The following is a 23897-nucleotide window of genomic DNA, read 5'->3' on the forward strand; positions in this document are numbered from 1 at the left end:
GTCTTGTGTTTTCTTACTAGTAACAGCAATCCTCCTATTTTTCATAATGGAACACTTAAATTCTATATCGAATAAATCCATTTACAAAGGAACAACTCTCAGAACAATACTGAGCAATTACTTGTTGCAGAAAGTGCTGCAGCACTTATAACAACATCTTAAACCCTTTCTTTATTGTAAAACTGGATATGTTGGTATTAAAGCACCCATATAACCAGGTTCCAGAAGAATCAGAATACCTTCTACTTCCTGGTTGATAAAAGAAAATATTTTTCTGCTTTTGCCTGGGCCATACCAAGTATACTATTTTTAGCTTAGGAATTAATTATTGGACCTTTATTGGACCAAGAAAAACTCATAATGCCAATACAATTCTTTCGTATGGGTAGGGTAAACAATGCCGGAAAGACTTCTAAGGCAACAAAGAGAGAAGATAACTATGAATTCTTTGTTACATTAACTAGGGTCAAAGTTGCTCCTTGGGTTTCAAGGAGTATCTGAATTATTTTTTATCCAACCCTTTTAGAGAAGATGAAGCCTACTTGTAAATAATGATGATTATATAGACAAGCTACATGTCAGTCAAAAACACAACAGAGTTATCAGTCTGTTTTGCTTTGTCTGACACTCACAGAATTCACCTGATCAGGAAGACAGTCTGTACATGATTTATACATTTCAGGAAAATTTACATCAGTCATAATAATTTATGATCCCCATGTAATTCACTACTATCAGATATCTATTAGAATAAGTTCATTGAAAGCATATTCTAAATCCTACCTCCAATTGTTGTTTTTTTTTAATGGACACATGGATAGGAATATCCATTTCAGTAGGACTTCACAGCCCTCAGATAACAAAGCAATCTTTTACTGAATTTTTTTCTCTGAGCTTAATATCTATATTTGTTGAGGGCTTGGCTTGACAGCCAGATAAAATGTGAGACTGATCTCTTAGGAAAAAGCAGAAATAAGCCTTCACAGAGTACACAGATTTTTTTCATGTTAATAGGGGCACAATGCAACATCAACAAAAGCAAAATGGAGATTTAGGAATGTGAAATTTATTTTGATAGATTTCAGTTGAAACAATTCATATTACTGGAAAGCTAAACAAAATAGATAATGGGTAAAAATTGAATTTGCTCTTGATTCTCCATTAGTCAAAACTATTATAAACCCATAATCACAACTATCATTAGAAGCTTGGTTATGGAAACATATTTTCATTTCACTATTCAAATGCAAGGATAAATTTGTTCCATTAAGTGTTTGTCACAGAAAGAACACAGGCAAATTCCAATGTGGTTCATATTAAGTAGAGTCTATTCTTCATAAATCATAAATTATTTGAATAGTTGCATGATTATTATTTTTTTAATCATAAGGAACTTTCACCAATTTTATATAAAGAATTTATAATCATACATGGACATTGTTTATTATTGATATTAATCTTTGTTTTCCTGATAGATTATGCCATCAACAAAAATGTAATTTTGGGTTTTTATTCTATTCAACTGTATCTGCATTAATATTTTATACTTCCTTTTTAATATATTTTTTCTTCTTTAGCATGGATTGTGTATTTTTGTTGTTTCATAATATTTAATTTTGTAGAGATGTTGTTTAGTTTTATTTTTTCCCACTTTGGGGTTAAAAAAATTCTTTTCTATACTTTGGTTTCTTATTATCTGAATGTTAAAAGGCAAGCTGATAAGGTGTCCTGTTAAATTTATATATGGCAATTTCTTTTTTAATATATTTTTATTAAAGTTTATATATATAAAAACTAATACAGAACTAAAAAACCTACAAACAAAAAGAAAAGAGAAAAGAGAAAGAAATATAAAAGATGACTCCCCCTCCCTCCAAACAAGTATATGTATTAACAGTAATTTAACATCATCCTAATATTACTAAAAAAAAAAAAACTTTCATCCCCTTTCTCATCCCTAAACAATAACCAAATGATAAAAAAAATTCAACAATCAATCTAATCAGCAAAAGCATTAAGAGTGCTAGTAATAATAAACTATATATTTTAAGCTTAAACAAATATGTCTATTTTGCATTTTAGCTTCTAAGTTTTTTCTGAGAAATGAAACTTGAAGGATCTCTCCCCTTAAGTATATAAAAGACTGATAATAATCACGTATGTGTTTTAAACTAAACCATATAAATCACTTTTACAGGTATAGATCATCGTCTTACAGTCCTGGTTAGAAATAGAAGATTCAATATTAACAATCCAAGATCAAAACATGGAGAATTTAAGCTTGATCTGATAAATCCACTTCAAATTCCTTTCTTTTCTTTTTGAAAAGCTCAGTCTTCAGCCTCTTCTCCAAGTAAAATCCCAAATAACAATCTCTTATTCTCTTCCTATCTATTTTCAGAAAAGGTTTCAGAGATTTGGTATTTCCCTTCTGTATAACCAAAATAGGATAATTCTCAAAGTCACTCTTTTGGTCTGTTACAGCTTCTTTCTCCATATCATTCTCATAATCAAGCAACTTTGAGTCCATCTTCAGATCCACAGCATCTTTTTCCATATCTTCCATGTCTCTCTTATAAGCTGGCATTTCTTTAAAGTCCATTTTAGAATTCTTATTCAAGTTGTCCTCCACTGCTATTTTATCCAGTAAAATCTGTTCTTCTTCTAGTCCCAATTTTAAAAACAGTTCCTGGACACACTGATTCCAAACAGCTAAAAATTCTTCTTTGAAAAAAGGATACCCCTCCATTATGTTAAAAGAGATATATTCCGTTAATCTCTTTTCCTTCTGACCTTGAAGGCTCTGTCTTATCTTATGTTTATTTTCAGAAGCAAAAGTTTCCCAGGGCAGACTTTCTTGCAATTAAATCCAAATTCACTTACTGTATTTTCTTAAACATTTAAAACAATCCTTAAAAAAGCTGTTTCAAATCCATCTAGCCTCTTAACTGTCCCCAATCAACATTCTTAATTCCCTTTTGCTGTTTCCAAATGTTAAAATATTTCTTTTTTATCGTTAAACTTACTTTGATCTTCTTTCTCCTAGGATAGTAGGAAATTCTCCCGGTGTACAGCAACTTGTCTTTCAGGAGGTTTTTAATTGCCAAATAAATCATAAATAGGCAGTTTACGATGTTAGTTAACAGAGGAAGTAAAGCAAATCTAGGGTCCTCCAGAAGGCTCAGCACCATGACTTGGGCTCGGTGTTTCCCTCGACTTCCAGAGTGCCCCACCCGGTAGAGATTGCTAGATTGCAATCTCTTCGCAGGGAATCTCTATAAGTACCTGTGGGTAATCCTGCCAATCTCTTTTATTTAGAGATGATTCTGAAGAGTTGGACTCCTCTAACTGCCGTGGGCATTGGCTCCACAAAGAACAGAGCCGTGTTCAATCGGCCATTTCTTCCCCAGAAGCCTATTTATGGCAATTTCTTATATAACAATCTCTGATTAAAACTGTTTGGCTTCCTTTATAATTAAAACAGCCTAGTGCAATTCTTACACTCCCTGATATTACCAGCCTGATGATATTCATCCTATCCCATTAATGCAATCACTGAGTTAGGGGAACAGGCAAAAATGTTTTTGATGTACTAACATAATTATCCCAATATACAGATTTTAGTATAAATTACCCAGTTATATCCTTTGGCCATATTTATACATGAAAATAGTTTCTGTTAAAATTACTATATGGACATAGCTTTTAAAAGTAAATTAAACAATAAAATAAAATAAAATAAAATTCCACCTGGTGTTTGTTTGTTTACTTATCTCAATGAAGCATTCAGAGAAGTTCTACTTTCTTAGTCCAGTTCGCTGAAGTTACATTTAAGAATAAACATCTCTTCCAAATGAAGTTCCAAGACACAAAGAATAACATAAATATTGTTACTCAGTTATGGTCTTTACTCAAAGGTAGGCTTACTAAGTTCAGGTCAAATTGCTTTCAGTTTCTTGCTTAGTTCAGTGTTTTTTGACTTTGACAGCATTCATCCTGGCTGGGGAATTCTGAGAGTTGAAGACCACACATCTTAAAGTTGCCAAGGTTGAGAAACACTGGCTTAGCTGAAGATTGAATTTAGTGGAATTTGCCCCCAGGTAAGTATGCATTGCATCACAACCATGGTGCATTGTACAATGATCCAATAATTTTAATTAAACTAAGAGGAACACACACACACCCTTGTAGCCTGAAGCCCCATGCACACACAACATTATGGGTTACTTTGACTCTGAAGTAAGTGATACAAATCAGAATGAATATGTTAGAAGAGTAGTAAAAGAAGTGTTCAAGTCCCTTACAATCATAGAAGATTGTTGTTCCCCATTTGAGTCAGGAGTGATCTGAAGTCTTCTGTTCAATTCCTCAGAGAACTCCTGAGGGCTGGTCCGAGAGACAGGGGAAGCAGGTGGGGGTGGCAAGGACAGGCTTAAGGAATCACCACTTGTGTTCACTTCTTCAGAAATGGTTTCCCAAGGCTGAGAAAAAGAAAATGCACCAACAATGAACAGGCCTAAGAAACAATCTTCCCTACAATTTGCTTGGCTACCAACTGAACCTACCCCCCCCCCATATATACCTTTAAGACTTAGAACACAATTAACATCTGACAATCAACTTTAGCTCTCTATATACTGTTTTGTGAGCATTATGGAAGGCAGTGTTTCTCAACCTTGGCAACTTTAAGATGTGTGGACTTCAACTCCCAGAATTACCCAGCCAGCATGCTGGCTAGGGAATTCTGGGAGTTGAAGTCCACAGTTCTTAAAATTGCTAAGGTTGAGAAACACTGATATAGGGAGGAAAAATAAAGCTGGTAAGTAGCAAAAAAAAAGGACTGGAAATCTATTGTAGTCTTCCTTTTCATCCCCATAGGTGGAAACAAAAGCAGCTGTGAGAGGTTCCCTCTTAAGTTTATGGCCTGGGACATGGATCGCAGAAGTATTTATACTTCTGAAGAGTGGGGGATAACATATGACCTAGAAAATACACACTCTAATGGCTATTAAATACTGCACAGACTTATACAATTTACTCCCTATAATTTCCCTTTATCCTTCAGAATAGTAGTCTACTAGTCTTTAGCAGAGTCTAATTCAGAAACTCAAACCCTTTGTTCAGGGAGTTTACTGCTGCAAACATAAAACTACTTTTCTGCAGGACTCTGCACTGGGACTGATATGTAATCAGTTGGTAGGAGGCACTGACTGGTGGTTTAATGTTTTATTGTATTTTGTCTTTGATAGCTTTTCATTAAGTGATTTTAGCAGCTTTACTGCTTTTGTGTTTTTAATACGTGAATTCCCTGGATTCATTTTGGAGTATAGTGGTATATACAAATTTCAATCAATCAATGAATCAATCAAATCTTTTTTTTCTTTTTAGCCCAAAGAGCATTAATAATCAAAGATGACCGGAGAGCAAACACTTACATTGTTTTAATATGCCTGTTCTTTAACCCTCTTTAACTGTATATTTCAGCCCTGCCTTTAATACAAATTTTGTTTGGAAACTATAACTCCAAATTAAACCATTTTAAAGGGACATTCTGCCTTGACTCATGAGAAATTATGGTGGTACAGGAATTTTAACAAGTAAATAAATAACAAACGAATAAATTTAGTTGAGTAAAACTAGTGAAGGATCCATTTCAAATCCTGCACATACCTCAGGGACATCTCCACTCTCCAAAGGTTCAGGATCCAAATCCTCACTAATGTGTCTCCTCGATCGAAACCTTCGGTGGGCAGCCTCTTGATTTATCTGCCTGATGTTGTTGTCAGATTCAGAAGCCACATCCCTGAAATGTGAGGTTGGTGAAAGAGTTTAGAGTCAGAGAAGGAAGGAAGACATCATTAGTTGAAATATGTCTAGGTTAACACAAGCACACACACACATTCAGCTACTAAAATGTCAGAGCCTATCAAGTCTCTACTGCAATATTTCTCAACCTTGGGAACTTTAAGATGCGTGGATTTCAACTCCCAGAATTCCCCAGCCAGCATGGAGCTGGAGTCCATGTATCTTAAAGTTCCCAAGGTTGAGAAACACTGATCTACTGCATCTGATACTTATTAACATAAGAGAGAAATGATAAATTATTTCTCAAAGTCTCTGGCAAGCTAAATTAAATAATGATCAGTCTGTCCTTCAAAGCAAACAAAAGCTTGTAATCTCAAGCTATTAGCCTGATTATGGGCAAATTTCAATCATCACAGCAGCAACAATTAAGAACAAGGTTTAAACTGGTACAATACATATGATGCAGTATATACTTTAATATAATCCTACTGCCTTGTTAATACAACTGTGTTTCTTATGCATCCACTTTGATTCAGGGGAAGCTTATCTCATGCTCCACTGCTTTTTTCCCTTTGATTTTTGAGGAAATTTGGTTTTAGCTAACGTTTAACTGACTACTATATCTTTAATAATAATTTGGTTCTGGATGTGAAATAGAACTCTCATGAGCTATTTTCTGGGAGGTTCTCACTTTCCCCTAAGATTTACTGGGTAGGTGTATGGTGGGGTAGGAATAGGAATAGGAAACAATAGAAGTTGATGGTAAAGTTATCACCCTACAATCACAAAGATGTATTTATATACTGGATGAGCACAATTATTTTTATCAACAGATGTAGCTTAAACAAAATTTGGACACAGTAGGTTTCAATATCACATTATAGCTTTGTCCGAATGAATGAATGAAAATGTAGCTTTGAAAAGGATCCATGGACTGCTGTCAGGCAACATGGTGTCTATGCATAAGTTTCCCACTTCAGTTCCTGGCTTTCCCAATTAAAAGTTCTCACAGAAAAACTACATAAAACCACTGCCTGTATAAAACCATTGTCAGAGTAGATATAGCTCAAGAAAAATCATAATTCCTCTCTATTCTGGATTTGGGTTTGACTGCACCCAAAATACTGTATCCAATTCTGGGCACTATGTTTTGTATTTAAATACCACAACCTTCAGTTTTATAAATCAACTTCCCCTGCCATACTGAACAGTACTACTAATATTTTAATAATTTGTAAACAACACTGAGCATTTCTACAACTATAAACTAAAGTGTCAAATGAAGATGAATCAAACAAGCTGAAAATTAAAATCAAATGGCGTAATGAGTCAGACTCAAGGGATAAACAAAATATTTTTCCTGAAATATTTGTATCATAGTGGATAGAAACAAATTGCTTGTAAAAAACCCCCTGATATTAAAATAATGTCCAGCCTCAGAAAACAGGTATACTATATTCAAATTACACATGGATTGAGAGTTAAGCTTTGTATGTGAAGAATTTCTGTGTTAGGGGCTACTGAGCTAGGTTTGCCTGTCTCATAATAATCATTTGCCCTTCCAAAAGACATTCTAGTCTTCTCTTTGATCCTGTCTATCCACCTTCTAGTTCCTCAATCTCTACTTCACTTTCATTTATTAGTATCAGCCTTTAGATGCTCAAAGTACACTGTTAAGGCATGCAAATCATGAATCACTTGAGAATAAATCTCATGTCCAAAAAATGGGCTGGTTAATAATCACTGTTTCCTTACTGCTTCAATCACCAAAAAGAGTCAGAAACTAGAGGCTATTCAGCTGTTAAAGGGAAGTTGCTTCAGACCAGGGATTAATCTCTCTCTCTCTCTCTCTTTCTCTCTCCCCCTCTCTCTCGCGTGTGTATTTTCCCCATGGGCTGTTGTTCCACAGTGGAAATCCACAGCCTTTTTTTAAAGTATTAATTTTATTTAGAAATAAAGTCGAAGTACAGACAATGGTAAAGAAGAGCGTATCTAAAAACCCAATATAGGCACTAAAGTAGGAACAAGGGGAACTATTTTATTTCAGTCCATAGTTTACTGAATCACCACAAGTTGGGTTCACAAACCATACACAAAGACTGAAAGAATGGAGTATCTTTCCCCTTGAGAAGAGAAGGGGGATATAAAAACCTGGAAGGCCAAACTAAAGAAAGCCACACTTTTTCCTACCTCTCCAGCATGCAGGGCATGAAACAACTACAGGAAGGCAAATTTTGTTGAATGTCAGGAACAACCTGCTACTAGTAAGAGCAGTTTGACAGTAGAATCCATGAGCCAGAGAGGCCATGAGCTCCTTTTCAGTAAATGTGTGCAACCAGAGGTTACTCAGCTATTTATTGGAGAAGTTACCAGCTGGCCCCTTCAAGATAATTCTATCAGTAGAACAGTCTACAGGATAAGCAGATCACGATGCCGAACTTAATCAGAAAAAAATGTATAGAAAGTGAACAAAAGCTTAAATACCTTTATATAGAAGAAACTGAATGTGTGGCATTGTGTTATTTTCTTTAAAACTGGAATTTCTTCTAGCTGAATAAATGTGTATATCATTAGCCTCTTCCAGATTTTATCAATCTGCTGTGCTTAGATGTTTGCTTGAGAGGCATTCACTCATAATGCTCTAAAAATGATTTAATATGGCTTTAACTGTTCACAGAATTGCTTACAAAGGTCTCCATGCAGGCATCCAGAGTTGTACAGTTTAAATTGACTAAGAAGCATTAGAGGTGTGGTTTAATGTGGCAATATTCCTGGCAATGATCAGGAGCCTTGTTCCAGAACCCTGTTGAACATGCCACCTGAAAGTAAAAATATAAACTCATCTGCCCACACCCTTTCCATCAGTAGTGAGTATAGGTTGGAGATCTTAGATGAAGTCCTGCAGAATAAGTATATCTGCTACCGAGAACTTTCTTTTAAGTTTCATTTATGAATATGAATTGATTCCATAGGGTAGTGAAAGAGCTCTGAACACATTCCTGCAAAAAACCCTACTTACTCTCCAAAGACCATTCACAATTAGTTTCAAAATGTGGCTGGGTACTTTGCTGCCTGCTTGATACAAGTCCACCTAATATAACAGAATTGATGATAGTGATTCAAACAAATGTTTCAGCCTTTTCAACATAGTCGCCTTGTATAATGTATAAATTGAACAATCTATATCAGTATTTCTCAACCTTGGGAACTTTACGATGTGTGGACTTCAGCTCCCAGAATGCCCTAGCCAGCCATCCTGGCTAGGGAATTCTGGGAGCTGAAGTCCACACATCTTAAAATTCCCATGGTTGAGAAACACTGATCTATATATTCTGGCTGCTCTCCTTATGTTAAAGCCGTAGGGTTTGTTATATGCTGGAAATACTACATTGCATGGCACTGACGTTAGTGGGAATAGACTAGGAGAGGTTTTTTTTTTTTTTTAATGTTCCTATTTAGAGAGACTGTGATTCATTTATCTAAGTACTGGTTTTTTACAAAGATGATTTCTTGGGTTAGTTGCCCAGTTCACACATAATGCTACGTCATTAACTATAGTTTCACAAACTAAAATAGCTAAGTGCTAAGTCAACCTTTCCTAACCTGGTGATGCGTAGAATTGTGGTGCTCTCCCTATACCCTTTGCTGTTGCTATTACTGATTAATCAATTTACACATTTGCAAGCTGTTTACAGATTCTAGACAGCTCGCACTGAATGGCAGAACTTCAAGTACAAAATATATAGCATTTCATGTATAATTTAACTCACCGCTAGCAAGACTAACACTAAGAATTAAGGGAACTGTCATCCTAATACGGCCCATGTTAGAGAAGGCTGCGCTCAGTGAAAACTAAAACAAGCCACATTATGCCTTTGCACAAATGTATGAACCCAGACAATGCTCTAAGCACCAGGACTGAAGGCTGTCAATGTGTCTGGCCCATATTAATGCTCCAGGGGGGTGGGGGGGTGGGGAGGAGAGTAATGGCCTGTGCATGCCTATTAGTGCTCTGTAGAACAATTATTTTTCCTATAAGAAATCTGACCTCAGCAGCAAGATAATACATTTCCAGACTTGGCATTCCAAATTTTATGTTTGCTAGTATCATCTGCTTCACCCTTGGCTTTTGTTCTGGCCAAACAAATGTTGATCATAATTTATACCATTTGGCTGGGACTGGAATTGACAGATGAAATGGGATGGTTTAGAATAAGAAGGCCCTTATTATCTGGGCATGTTACGTTACTGAGTTAGCATTATTTGATTGTGAACTGCCTTGAAAGCCAGTGGTCAGGCAGAAAGACAGGATATAAACATAAGTTTAGCATAACCAGATTAGTGCTGGGGATCCTTAAGAAATAAGGGCTTTTGAAAGAATTCAGTCCCCTGCAGTGGTGTTTTGAGGTTTTGAAACAGGTAATTAAAGACGCATCCTGAATGAAGATAGTACATTCCACATTCTAAATGTTTCATGAAGAACTGTGGAAGAAAGCGTTTCCTTAGGAAAGGGGAATGGAGAATTCAGAGATAACCATAACTGAAAACGACTGGCCTACAACAGGAATGGGTAATCTGTTGGCCCTTGTTCTAATTTTGTACAGCCTTCAATCACATTTCAAAACAGTGATCCATCCATTTCCTTTTACTGCACAGAGAGGAAGGAAGAAAGAAAACACTGAAGAAATTAAAAAAGAAAAGGAAGTTTCAGAAAAGGCTTTGATCCTTGTTTCTGTCCCATCCACCTTTGGTATTCAACTCCCCAAACTTTACTCTGGAGAAAATCTGCTCTACAGTAATAGCATTATTTCTACTGTGGACACATGCTACATATTCTCTCTCTTTCTCAAGGAAAAATCTTAAAAATGAGTATCGCTTATTGAATCTATTATCAGCAATATTAAAGTGGAAACAACTCCCAAATAGAGCAATAACATGTGACAAATCTTTACAACAGCAAGAGCAAGCTTCCATCCTAAAGGGATAATTTCCTCTTCATTTTGCAATTTCACAGCCCTGAAGACCTCTGAGAACTAATCAATACAGTGAAGCAGACCATATTTTATGGAACTAAATTGGAAGGCTGACAGGAAACTCATCATAAAGCAACCCTATAATTAAGGCTGAGAATCAATATTTTAGAAATTCAGCCAACATCCCAGAAAGGTCCTTTCTTCCAAAGAGCACAACACCTGATGGAAAAGTCCAGATCGCGATGCATTTAAAAAGCTCCGTTTTAAGATAATGTATATTTATGAACACGCTATGTAGCAGATACATTGATTTCCCATATAACTCAGGTTAAGTAGCATTTAAATTATGGAGACTTACCCCTGAACGTAATAGGTTTAACAGTCCAATCATATGTATCCTTGCTCATAGGTAAACCCCACTGGACTAAAATAGGATTTAACCCTGAAGTGTTTTTCAGATTAGAGCCTGCATATCTTGTTAGACCTTAATAATTTAACTGAGCTTTGAATTAGGCAGCAAATCACACAAAGTTCAAAGGAAAATAATGAAAGAGGCAAAAGAATCAGGATAAGTATAAAAGAGAAATTGCATGAAAAAGCATTAGGATATTAGACTTTTATAAGAACTGTTTTTTTAAGGTATCATGCTTCATAGTTAACAAATTATGAGTTAGGTCCTTCGCTTTATAAATTAATAGGTTTAACCATTTGGACTTTGCACTCTTCCAAAGCCACCGCTTGAAGATCTAAGGTGCTTCCCCCTCTTGAAGACTTGCACATGGCTCTTTAAGGCTCTCCCCACATCTTCTGGGCATGCTAAGAGACACTCAAGGAGCTGCGCCGAGCCTTCAAGAAGACACAGTGCACCATAACTGCAAGCACAGGTTTGGAGGGACTCCTCTAAAGTGCCCCTCCAAACAGTTTGCACAGCGTATAAACAAACTCTGACATACCCTGTAATGGCAAAATTAAATACTGTGAACTGAAAGAAAAAAAAAAACCTTTAAAATCACGATTTCCAAAAGAGTCACTATATAAGTTTGCTGTAGCCGCATGATTCTTACAGGCTAATTCACTATCTGCAGCAGAACTTTTGTAAACAATGCTTCCTTTATTAGAGACAAGATTTTAACCCAAGTGACAGATTCAGATAATTTTACCTTCGCTTGAGAAATAAATACATCAAAGAGTCTTTCCACATGCACACCACTCTTTCACACCTCCCATCATGGTTGAAGTCATCAATCCAGAAAGTCTCAAATTGTCAATAGTTTCCTGTTTTGTCTGAACTGTATGGGTACCAAAGATGGAGCAAGCCAGGAAGATAAACCAACCATTGTTTCCTAATCAGGTGAAACAGGAAGCTGAGGTCAATTAAAGGCCTCCTGATTTCTGTCATGCAACGGAAGGAGAGAGAATGCTGTAGGCAGATGTCTACAAATAAGACATATGCCTATAGCATTTTTTCTCCTTCTGTTGCATGACAGAAATCAGGCCAGGTTATTAAGCTTAGTCTATTTATTTATTGTTTAACCTGCCTTTATTTTGGTTAACTCAAGGCAGCATACATACTTAATGCTCCCACCTCCTGTTTCCCCCACCACAACAGCCCTGTGCGGTAGAGTGGGCTGAGAGAGAGGGACTGGCCTAAAATCACCCAGCTGGCTTTCATGCCTAAGGGAAGACTACAACTTATTGACTCCCAGTTTCTAGCCCAGAACCTTCACCACTACACCAAACTGGCTTTCAATTAGACCATCTCTAGTTAGCAATAATATATTTGTATCCATTTATGTCTACCAACAGTAATCCCATTTCAGAATAGGAAGGGGAAAGGAATTCTGGTAGATCAGACCAAACATCCAACTTGTTTTCAGTGATAAGGAGCTACTGAAGAAAACCCACAATCACAATATGAAATAAAAGGAATCACATGTTTATCCTAGTATGATTATTTGGGGTTCACTGCCTATGACCACAGAGATTCCAGCTGTTGATAAACCTGCCCTTCATGATTAGCCCTTTAGACCATTGTTTCTCAACTTCAGCAACTTTAAGAATGGCTGGCTGGGGAATTCTGGGGGTTGAAGTCCATACATCTTAAAGTTGCTGAGATTGAGAAACACTGCTTTAGACCAATGGACATATCATATAATATGATGGTGAAGTTACATACTATGTGCAAACAGGAACTTACATTAAACTTGGTCGGTGCCATTGGGTTGTTCTGTTATTATGATTGACATAGTAGGTGCGTCCAAGGTTGTCCACTTTTTCTTCCCACCCAGGAGGTAAGGGAGGTGGGGGTAATTCTTCCTGGCGCTGAGAGGGGGAATCTCCGGAGTCCACCACTTCCCAGCCATGCTTTAAAGAGGACAAATTAAAAAGCTACAGTTAAAGCCTGAAAGCTTTTATGTGTACAATTATCATTATAAACAATGGAAGGAACCTCTCCTTGCCTCCATTTCCAATAATCACATTAATCTAAAAGGAAGATGAGCTAGAATTTAAGACAATCCCTTCAAAAAAGGAAAAATGGTCAGAAAAAGCATGTTAAGATGACATTCCCATTTGAAAGATGAATTATTTGACAAAATAATTGTCAATTTGTCTACTTTTCAGAGTAAATTGCATCAAATCTGTAGCACTTATACATCAAGCATTTGTCTATAAACTGGACAAGATCTCACTTTGGTGAAAGCTAGGATAAAGAAGAGGGTTTCCATCCATACATCTAAGACAGTGAGAGGAAGAACATGTTGATATTCTGAAAATGCACAGAGATGTGACTGCAGACTTGAGAATTACCCAAATTTTTAACTGAGCCATGAAATGAACTGGGAGCTGCTGCCTCTTCTACAGATCATCTCTAAAGTAGAAGACAGAGTTGCAGTTTCCTGTGTTGGCTACTGTTTCCTAGTCATCCTAATCATCTTTGAAGGCAGTCTTATGCAGAGCACACTAAAGTATACATGGGGTTACCAAAGGTCAAGCTGGAGTCAGCATCTACATACAAACATTTACATCTGGAGCTCTATTATGACATTAAGCTTTGCAGAGTAATACAGTTGCTCCCACCAACCTAGCACTGTTAATTAGTATAACAATTCATTTCTGAATCACAATGCAGGAAGGAATGTATGCTTGCTTCATATCCTGGAAGAAGAATTGATTCAGCTAGGTTTGAAAACCATACTTCATGCTAAAGTATGATTTATTCATCCTGTGATGATAAAAAGAAACTTGTTCCACCTGCAAAGCTGATTCAGTCTAAACTGTGATGTAATGAGGGGGGTATACTTATAATTCTACTGTCTTTCCACCTTCTGAAGTCACAGAAATCCATATACTGTAGCAAGGGTTTAAGATATTGGAGACATCTTCAGTTTGAAGAATTTAAGCCTGCACTGTGACCTAACCAGAAGACCTGCAAAGTAGTAGGTCAATCATCTAGACCAGTGTTTCTCAACTTTAAGATGTGTGGATTTCAACTCCCAGAATTCCCCACCCAGCACTAATCTAGACAGCTTAGGAAAAAGAGAGACCAATTCATTACCTCTGAATCTTCTCTCTGATCACTGTCGTCCTCTTGACCACCGTTTTTTGGCATATAAGCCATCTTCAGCCTCAAAAACCCTTTTACTCGAGATTTGTGACTATGGAAGGAAAAAAGCCATTGTAAATAAAGTTGTGATTCTGAATACTATTTGGAGCTAGACAAGAACTTTAAACAAAGGGAACTTTAAAAAAAGGTAGGGTATATAAAAAAGATCTCACCTTCTTGGCCTGAGAAGGAAATCTTTAAACGTATAAGGCCTTTCCATAGTTGGGTCTTCAGTCTATTGGCATAATAAGATGGTCAAATAATTAATGCTGAAGGACAGACACCTAAATATTCTGGTGATATGAAACCTAAAAAAAACTTAGCAAATGTTTATTAACAGAAATACTTTTTGGGCATGGCCAGCAGTTCCTTAACCACTAGGTGTCACCCTCAACACCACTAAGTGCTCAGACCAACTATCACTACCTTGGTGTAAAAATCCTTGGGGATTGGGGAGGTGAAGACACACATTGTTGAGTAACAATTTTTACAATATTACACTTCCAGGCATTTACTCAGACTTTCTTTTTAACTATTAACTAGGTTCACACACTGCATTCAACCATGCGCTCTCACATAAACTATAATCAGTTGACTCTAAATAATACACTAATAATGAACTAAGGATTGCAAACCAGAATGGCTAGGTTCACATGTGACAATTTGTCATGTGAAAATACGCTTACTTGATGCAGAAACTTTACACAAAGAACTACTGATACATTATAGAATATATTGCACTCCTTATACAACAGGTTTGCCACCACCACTACCTAAAAACTATCATGCAGAGGAAATGTGAAAAATGTTGTCTGAACAGATTGGGGTGGATGTCCCAATTCTGGAGCTTGAATAGCCATTGTTCAGTGGCCTCTAAGGTTCAATCCTTGATACCTTCATGCAGGTTTGGAAAAGGATATTTTCTGAAAACCTGGAACTGTTTCTAATCAGCATTAACATTTACATTAACAGATGAACCAATATTTTTTTATCAAGTATAAGGCTATGTCTTACATTCTTTCCCATCACCACCCAACTCTTCTATAACAGATTTTTCCCATAAAACTTGCTTTTAATAATCATCAGTTATTATTTATGAACAAGCTGTGGTGTTAGGACTCAGAGATGTAATCTTTAGAATGGAAAGACCCTGCACGTTTCTTTAATAACTGAACATGTAAAACATGTTCAAGCAAAGGCACTAACAGTTTAAAGCAGAGATCTGAGGATTATAAATGGTCTTCAAAAAAAATAACATAAAGGAGCTGGGGGTGTTTTATCTATGGAAAAAAAGATGCATGCTTTTATGTGGGAAAAGAGATGGAAATGGAGAACAGCAATTCTGGTTTTAACACTGAAGAAAGCTGTTTCAGGATGAAATGAATGCTTAGACGAACTTACTCAAGGGGCTTCTACAACAGGTTACAATACTGTTTTTAAAGATGTTCAAGAAAAGGGCATTAAGAAATATTTCAGATTTAAGTTTGCAAAATGGTTTACAATTCTACATCACAGTATCTGCACAGGTGTCAGATTTAAATAAATATAAATAACAAATAACAGGGCTGTTTCTATTTGAAAAAAGAGCCTCGTTTCTTGAAGGCACTTTTACTTTGACTGTCTATCCAGCCTGGTGCTTCCAGATATGCGTTATATCTACAATGGCTATAATTCCCATCAAGAGCTCTAGGTTGGCTGACTTGGAGACAGAGCAGAAATGGAACATGAAACCTCCAGGCTGTATCCACCCTGAAACGTCTTAGGAAGAATCATCAGGAGACCTTCCAACATTATTAGCAAATTGTAATTTTTAATATGACAGAAGGAGAAAATGCTTAAACAGATGATTGGACAGAAATTATATCAACGATCTTTAATTTTCATTTGTTTTACCTATAAACCAATTCAAATCAATTTTAGTTTTGTTCTGGAATCTAGTCCTCATTTTTGGAGTGCGGAAAGGGAAACGTTGCACGTCCTTGAGTTCTGGTGGCACAGTGTGCTGAGAACGAGTTTGGCAGCACCTATTCAAATGATGCAGTCTCAGTCCCAAAAGGACTGAAAGAATGCTTAGCTTCACTCACCCATCAGTAACATTTGGACAGCAACACTGGCCTTACCGTGCTGTAGCAAATGACAATATATAAGGAGCACTTTCAGAAGAACGGGGAGGCTTTTCATTATTGTTAATCATAATGCTGATGACAGTGGCTTAATTCAGAACCTGCTGAGATAATGACTTTAAAACTCAAAAAATGTGATTGGAAGAACATCAAGAACCATGTAAAAAGGGGAGAGAAGTAGCAGGTAAAAATAAATCTCAAAGTAAAAATAAATACATAAAACTCAAATGAACCCATCTTTGCTTTCCACACCAGTGCAATTAGGGTCCTCTCTCATAGGATCATGGAAGAATAAATGAGATTAAGACTGCAACGCACTCTGTACAGTTCACAGTAATGATTAATGATAGGAATAAAGTGGTGCACGCTGATTAAAGAAATTGGAAAGGTCCTGGTAATGTTGTAAATTTTTAATACAGATACTTAACCCAAAAATGAAATCGCATAGATACGTCTTTAAAACTTCCAGTACTTAAGGAAATCGACTAGAACAGCTGCAGCAAAGACATACTAAATTCCCAGACAAAGATGAACTTATACAACTCAGGACACCAATGAAGGCAACAGAAAGTGCTAAAACAGTCTGGAATTGTTCTCCTTTTCCACTCATTACTAACTATGAGTCTCAGCAAAAATTTGGACTCTTTCCTGATCCAATATTTTATTTGCCTGTTTAATGCCCAAAGTTTAATATCCAAAGATTTCTTTACCTAAACACTTGGCATCAAGTCCTTGCGTATAGGATAACAGTAGTATTTCCCGTTATGATATGGTTTCATTTATGAGAAAAAACACCCTTCAAAACTGTGGTTTTGTGTATTATATGCAGGGACCATCAAAAAATGTCTTTCTAGTAAGGACAAACCCAACTAACTACGGTCCAAACATATCAACCAACATGTCCTTTGTGGGAATATTCCCTCCCTCTTTTAGAAGGAATACTTGTAAATTCATACACACGACAAATTTTTATATTTTCTTTCTGGTTCTTTTAAATACCTATCCAGACATAAATCTTGCATTTGTTGCTGAAAAGCATGCATAGTTAAAACTTTGCCACATAACAGAGAAGCATCTGCTATTGGATACCTCCATAACTTATTCTACACCCCCCTGGAAATTAGATATTTACTTCTTCAGTGGACCACCCCAACTTTCAGCCTCTTAGGGAACTATAATACTCAAGGCAAATACAAATATCCTGGAAAAACAGCTGACAAAGCTCCAAGCAGCAAATTAATTCCTACAGAACAGCTGCCTGGCAAGTAATGAAAAGTCTCCATCTAGTCTGTTATTTAGACTGTAGGGTTATATAGTCCTTGAAATCCACCGTCAAGCCTTCTCCTTGGCCACCCACCCCCATAAGTTCCTGTTTTTTCCCACACCAGGAAGACGGAAAAGGAGGCATCTTAGGGACTAGGCAGGGATGGACCAGGAGGGGCTGATCTAACTCTCAACTCCTGATTCAAGGAAAATTTTAGACAAGCCCTTTATGATGCTGGAATAGATGCTATTCAGATGAAGATGCAATCAGTAAATTTGATACTGGTGAAAAAACCATCACCACCCTGGATTTTCATTGTCTGCAGCAATACTTTCTTAGAAGACCGCTGGAACTTGCTAACCAAAATCTGTAATTACCCAAGTGAGGTGGGAAATGTCCAAACTAATTCTCCACTGTTTATTTTCAGTGGAACAAATTCCATTTTTAGAAATGCATTATTTAGCAGTATTGATTAGTATTATACAAATGAATGGATGCAAATTCGCAACTAGATGTAAATTTAATGGATACCACAACCTATGAAAACTGAAATAAGGGGTGAAATTATTATTTTCATCTAACTGTCCCTGCAAACATATACAGATATGTGCATGCAGCTGTCTTCGGTGGCTTCAACTTTTATTTAAAATCTGAATGATGTAAAAAAATTGTTTCATACTGAGTTACCAACTCTAACCATGTAAAAAGTTGTATCTAGTGCTGGTCATTCTTGTTAATGAGAAATGCCTACTAGTGGACCAGGGAGGAGAGCATAGTGTGACTATTTCATCAGTGCCATGAAAATTCATTTTTCATCAAAAACAAACTCCTCATAGAAAGAAAGAGAAAAAAATGACTGACTTCTTTCTTTTCAGTAGCTTTAGGGGGGAGAGATCCTAAATCTCTTTCCCAAAAGATTATTTATTAAATTATTAATATTATTTATTAAATTTGTTATGGCTGCCCACTCCAAAACACTTTGGGCAGCTTACAACATTGGACTATACAATTAAAACAATTAAAAACCTAACACAATGCAACCGCCTGGACTAGAAAACCACCATAACAATAAAAGAAACCAAGGCAGGGCTTCCCCAACACGCTAACCCCAGGTCTGGGAACAAAGCCAGGTTCTAAGGGCCTTCTGGAACCCAGGGGAGACTGGGCTTTTCTATCTGGAAATATTCTTATCCATTGCAGAGCTCAATTCATAGCTGGTTTTCTTTAAAATACCAGCTCCATGTGAAATCCTTAATTTGTCAAGATGCAACATAATCTTTTCAGATTACTGGCTCTGAACCATTGTAAGCCAGTATCTACTCAGTAAAAAGAAAAAGGTTTCACTCCACAGGCAAATGGAGAAAAGAATGTGCAAGAATCTATAAATGCACTGTAACTGTTTGACACTGGAAAAAATAGGCTCTAAAAATAAGTTGGTTTCTATTTAAGCTTCTGTGTTTGCTTGTTAACTAATGTTCATATTTCTTACAAAATGTTTCACACTTCCGTTTTCTTCCTGATGAGATCAGTGAAGCCCAAAAGCATATGTCTTGCATACGAAAAAGAAAAAAGATGAAGAGACTGCCTACATTCATATTTTTGCTCATTTTAACAGTTGTCTATAACTGTTAAATAAGTCTATAAAATAACTTATTCAAGTTTAAATAAAAATGATCTTTTATATACCTATGAAAACATGAAAGTACTGCAGTTTAGACAATGGGTTTTGTCCTTTTAAATGTTCATCATAAATTACAATTGTGATGGAGACATGATATTCCCATTTGCCTAAATAATGATAGCAGATATGGAACATCTGTAGACTCCTTTTTCTAACTTCATATTTTCAAATTCTGGAATTCCACTACTTTTTAGAATAAACCATGGTGCAGCATCTAATCCAAATCCACGTAAATGCTAGTCACAATGTCACAATGAGCATTTAGATGTCTACAGGTAGTCCTCGCTTAATGACTGCCCTGTTTAGTGACTGTTCAAAGTTACGACAGCACTGAAAAAGTAATTCTATGACTGGTCTTTGCATTTACGACCGTCACAGTGTTCCCCGTGGTCACATGAACAAGATTCAGGTACTTTGCAATTGGCCATCACAGCATCCCACAGTCACGTGATCGCCATTTGCACACTTCACAGCAGGCTTCCAACAAAGAGAGTCAATGGAGAAGCCAGTGGTAAAATTGCAAGTCACATGATATTTTCCTTAATGATTGAATGGGAAGTGACGTCATAAGTCAGCCACTGTCACATGTTTTGCTTAGCGACCGCATCACTCAGTGACAGAGTTGCCACAATTGTGGTCATTAAGCAAGGACTACCTGTATGCTTTCCGGTTTAGTCGCCTGCACATCCACAGAAGCCACTGACAATGCTGAATGCTATCCTAATAAATTCTAGTTTGAAATGAACTACTGTTTGCATCAACACTAATGGCTATGCAAAGTGGTGCTATAACTCATTCGGAAATGGAGAGAATTCTCAAGAAAGAGAGGAAAATGATTTATTGTCTCATTTTTAGTGCCACAGTTTATCTAGCACAGCTTATAAATGCATTCCTTGTGGACATCCTGCACTTTGTTTTTTCCCACAATTCTTAAAAGTGATCTTATCTCCTATGAGGAGTTTTTACTAGATGTAAGAAAGCAGGGTTGGAATTTTAGACAGATACAATTTTAAAGAAAGGTAGACAGCCCTTTCAGTGGAACCAGTTAGTTTGTATATGTAGCATCTAAAAGGGTAATCCGTGAGACTGAAATAAATGGAAATCTCTATTTTTATGGGAGCATAGTGACATTCCTTCCTGCAAAAAACAGAGAGCTAGAGAGAGAACCAAACCTCTGTTATGAAGTATCTACAATAAAGTCTTCCTCCTAAACAGTCCCTAAGTGATTTCATTTTAGAACAATGACTGGAAACTTTGCAGACACTTGGTGACTGAATGATTAATTTCAATATAGGAGATGGGGCACAAAGTCTTGCTCAGCCATGAAAATGGAAGCTACCACTATCTCATGAGATTTTGAGAAACTATGAGATTTTATTGCACATTATTATTATTATTATCTAGCTTGTTTGCTTGCTTCATGTGGCTGTATGGATAAAGGGTGACATAGAAATAGCTTAAATAAATAAGTATCAATAAATAAAACAATTACAAGTGAAATGAATGAAGTACTCAAGCTTATCCTATACTGTGGCATTTGCCACCAATATGGTAATGCTGTTTAAGGCAAGGCTGACCAAAGTAACATTGGGATCTGTTAGTAAATCTCTGAGTAATTTGCATGCCATTTCCTATAGGCTTAACCACGGCAAGAACATTTTTTTAAAAAATCTTTTCAGTTAGGATCTAAAGTCAAAGAAGCTTGGAAGAAAATGAGTATGTTTCTCTGTCAAAGTCAAAGCATGCAAATTTCCAGTTCTTGAACTTGAAACATATTCCTGGGCTGAGGCTCTAGAACAGTGCTTCTCATCCTTGGCAACTTTAAGATACATGGACTTCAACTCCCAGGATTCCCCAGCCAGCGTGGCGAATTCCCCAGCCAGCAGAATTCTGGGAGTTGAAGTCCACACCTCTTAAAGTTGTCATGGTTGAGAAACACTGCTTTATAAGATGAATCTTGTGGGTTTCTAGTGAAAAACAACAAACATCTTGCAAACACACTCTGCCTATCTTTGACTTAGATCATTCTTCCATTACCTTCTACAAAATAGAGGGACTAGAAAGGTAAAAAAATCTTACCGGAAGATGATTAAGTGGCACATCCACTTGACCTAGAAAGTCGTCTCTGGTCTGTTAATGAAACAGAAAAAACTTAAAATGATTTGTTATTAAATCAGTGTAGTCACTGACATTAATTTCAAGTCAGTTTTTGTACCACCTTGAATTATAGTGTAATTCTGTACATTTCAAAATCTTGGATTTGTCAGAGAATTCCAATTACCTGTGTTTCTTATACTGTTTTTGTCCTTGTGCAGCCTAAATAAATATATAGAGAGAGACCCTAAAGCTAATACTAACCTGGAAATAGTTTTATTCCCCTCCTCTTTAATTTCAAGCAAGCCAGAAAAAGAGCTGCAGAACTGAATCTTGGAACCAGATGAAGTGACTCGATCATTTTATCTTCCTTGACTAATTTCAGAACAGGCATTCTATTCTTTAATGATAATTTTTAATTTAAAACATAGAAGAACAGCAATGCTTGTTACATACATATATGTACAATGTGCACTCCAGGATGTTCCCAATTATTATTAGGATTTTCATGTTGTGAAAAGCAAGTTATTCTGTCTGTCTGAAAAGATTAATGTCTCGTGTAGGAATTACATGAACACTCTCACTTCCGGTACATGTCATCTTCCCTGATCGCTGCAGTAGGCAGATCTAACTCACACATGGAAAGCACCAAGCAATTTCTCCAGGACAAAAATGAAAGAGATGCTGTACAGACAGAAATTATGTGTGCATATCTGAAACACAGGAAGCTGAGTCAAGTTTTGAATCCCATGAACTTAATATTACCTTCATTGCATGGAACTCTCTGGCAAGAATCTTCTAGAGATGCCAAGAATTGACTTCTGCGTGGAAAATGTGCTCTGCCATTTAGCTACAGCCCTTTCATGTTTGACAGTAAACTCTGGATTGGGAATGCCAGGGCTGGCCCTACCATTGGGCAGTTTGAGGCAACCCCCTCAGATAGCAGACGTTCTATGAGTGGCAAAACTAATCTCCTAGCTATTTCTAATCCCTTTGCTAATCTCTACTGAAATAGCTGCACTGTATCTATTGCAGTGGACTCTACAGTAGTCTATAATCACTACTGAAATTAAACTAACCGCCAGTCCAACACTAATGATTACAGGATATGGACTGGAAGAGGCTTGGAACTGTTGTATCATAGCCTTTCCCCACATGCATCTAAATATGGATAAAACATGCCCTAGCAACCTTTTTTTCTGCTGTCCTCATGATGGACTAGCTTCTGAACCAGCTTTAGTGGTTAGGTCAGGGGGTGCAGTCTTGTGCCGGTTCTACTTCTTCCAGGTTAAGTTTCAGTCAGTTATGATAGGAGGGCTTGACACTTTCCCTGCTCCTATTTAACATCTACATGAAGCCACTGGGTGAGGTCATTCAATAGCACTGGGTGCAGTATTATCAGCAGCATGCTGATGATACCCAGTTGTACCCTGCTACTCTGTCCTGGTATCTGGAGGTTGTAGGGGCCCTGATGGGGAAGAATAGATTCTGGCAAGACTGAGTAGCTTTGGCTTTTAGGGCTCCCTGGATCCAGGGATTTTCCATCTTCAGTTCTGGTTGGAATTGCACTTCCCCAGACACAACTGGTGCACAATTTGGGGATCCTCCTGGACTCATGGCTCCTGTTTCAAGTGGCAGCTGAGGCCAGGAGGGCTATTCACAGCTTTATGTTGTCCATGAATTGTGCCTTTTCCTGGAGCACTGCACATGGTTACTCATGCCTTGATTCCATGGTCTATACTTCCATGGACTACGGTAATGCGCTCCACATGGGCTACCCTTAAAGAATATCTGGAAGCTGCAATTGGTTCAAAATGCAGTGGTATGGGCAGTTATGGGTGAACAGGAAGCATAGCATGTTATACCTTTGCTAGGTGAGCTGCACTGACTGGCTCTCAATAGGCTTCTGGGTACAATTCATGGCATGGGGCCTGGATCCTTGAAGGACCATCTCTCTCTGGTTATTTCTACTTGCCCTATAAAATCTTTGGTCCTGTCAATTAAAAATACCACCTTTCTATCTGTGACTCAGCTGTCCTTCAGATTCGTTTGACAGTGGGGTTAACTTGGGGAAAGACAAAACAAAACATCCAGCAGCTGAACACTGGGGCTGCCATGTAAAATGGGAGAACCTCTCCTGCTTTACCATCTTCTCCCTATGGATCAGCTCTCTGTCAGGTTTGGGGAGATACCAAGTTCTGCAAATGGCTAACCTGCAAGTCTAGCCATTTTTCAAATCCATCCGTCCGTCACAACAGTCTTGTGATTAGTAGGCAGCTTTTCACGCTGCCAACATTCAGAAGGCCAGCAATGGCAGAGGCTTTTACCAATGATTTGTAATGCATCCCCAAAT

The 23897-nt window shown here is 37.2% G+C and overlaps 1 protein-coding gene across 9 annotated transcripts in view; it reads right to left on the reverse strand.

Moving 5' to 3' along the window:
* Positions 1–23897, reverse strand: part of NEDD4L (NEDD4 like E3 ubiquitin protein ligase) — a 284304-nt gene that overhangs the window by 63718 nt on the left and 196689 nt on the right. For all 9 annotated transcript variants that reach the window (XM_088152729.1, XM_088152728.1, XM_088152730.1 and 6 more), the window contains 6 exons: positions 21530–21580; positions 14556–14617; positions 14335–14434; positions 12976–13142; positions 5671–5803; positions 4305–4481 (listed from right to left, as the gene is read on the reverse strand). In XM_088152729.1, coding sequence (XP_088008855.1) covers positions 4305–4481; positions 5671–5803; positions 12976–13142; positions 14335–14434; positions 14556–14617; positions 21530–21580 — 690 coding nt within the window. The remainder of the gene's footprint in view (positions 1–4304; positions 4482–5670; positions 5804–12975; positions 13143–14334; positions 14435–14555; positions 14618–21529; positions 21581–23897) is intronic.

The sequence above is a fragment of the Python bivittatus genome, unplaced genomic scaffold, assembly GCF_059951505.1.
Source record: "Python bivittatus isolate LINGU-HERP-01145 unplaced genomic scaffold, Pbiv_v1 ctg000570_np1212, whole genome shotgun sequence".
Taxonomy (NCBI): domain Eukaryota; kingdom Metazoa; phylum Chordata; class Lepidosauria; order Squamata; family Pythonidae; genus Python; species Python bivittatus.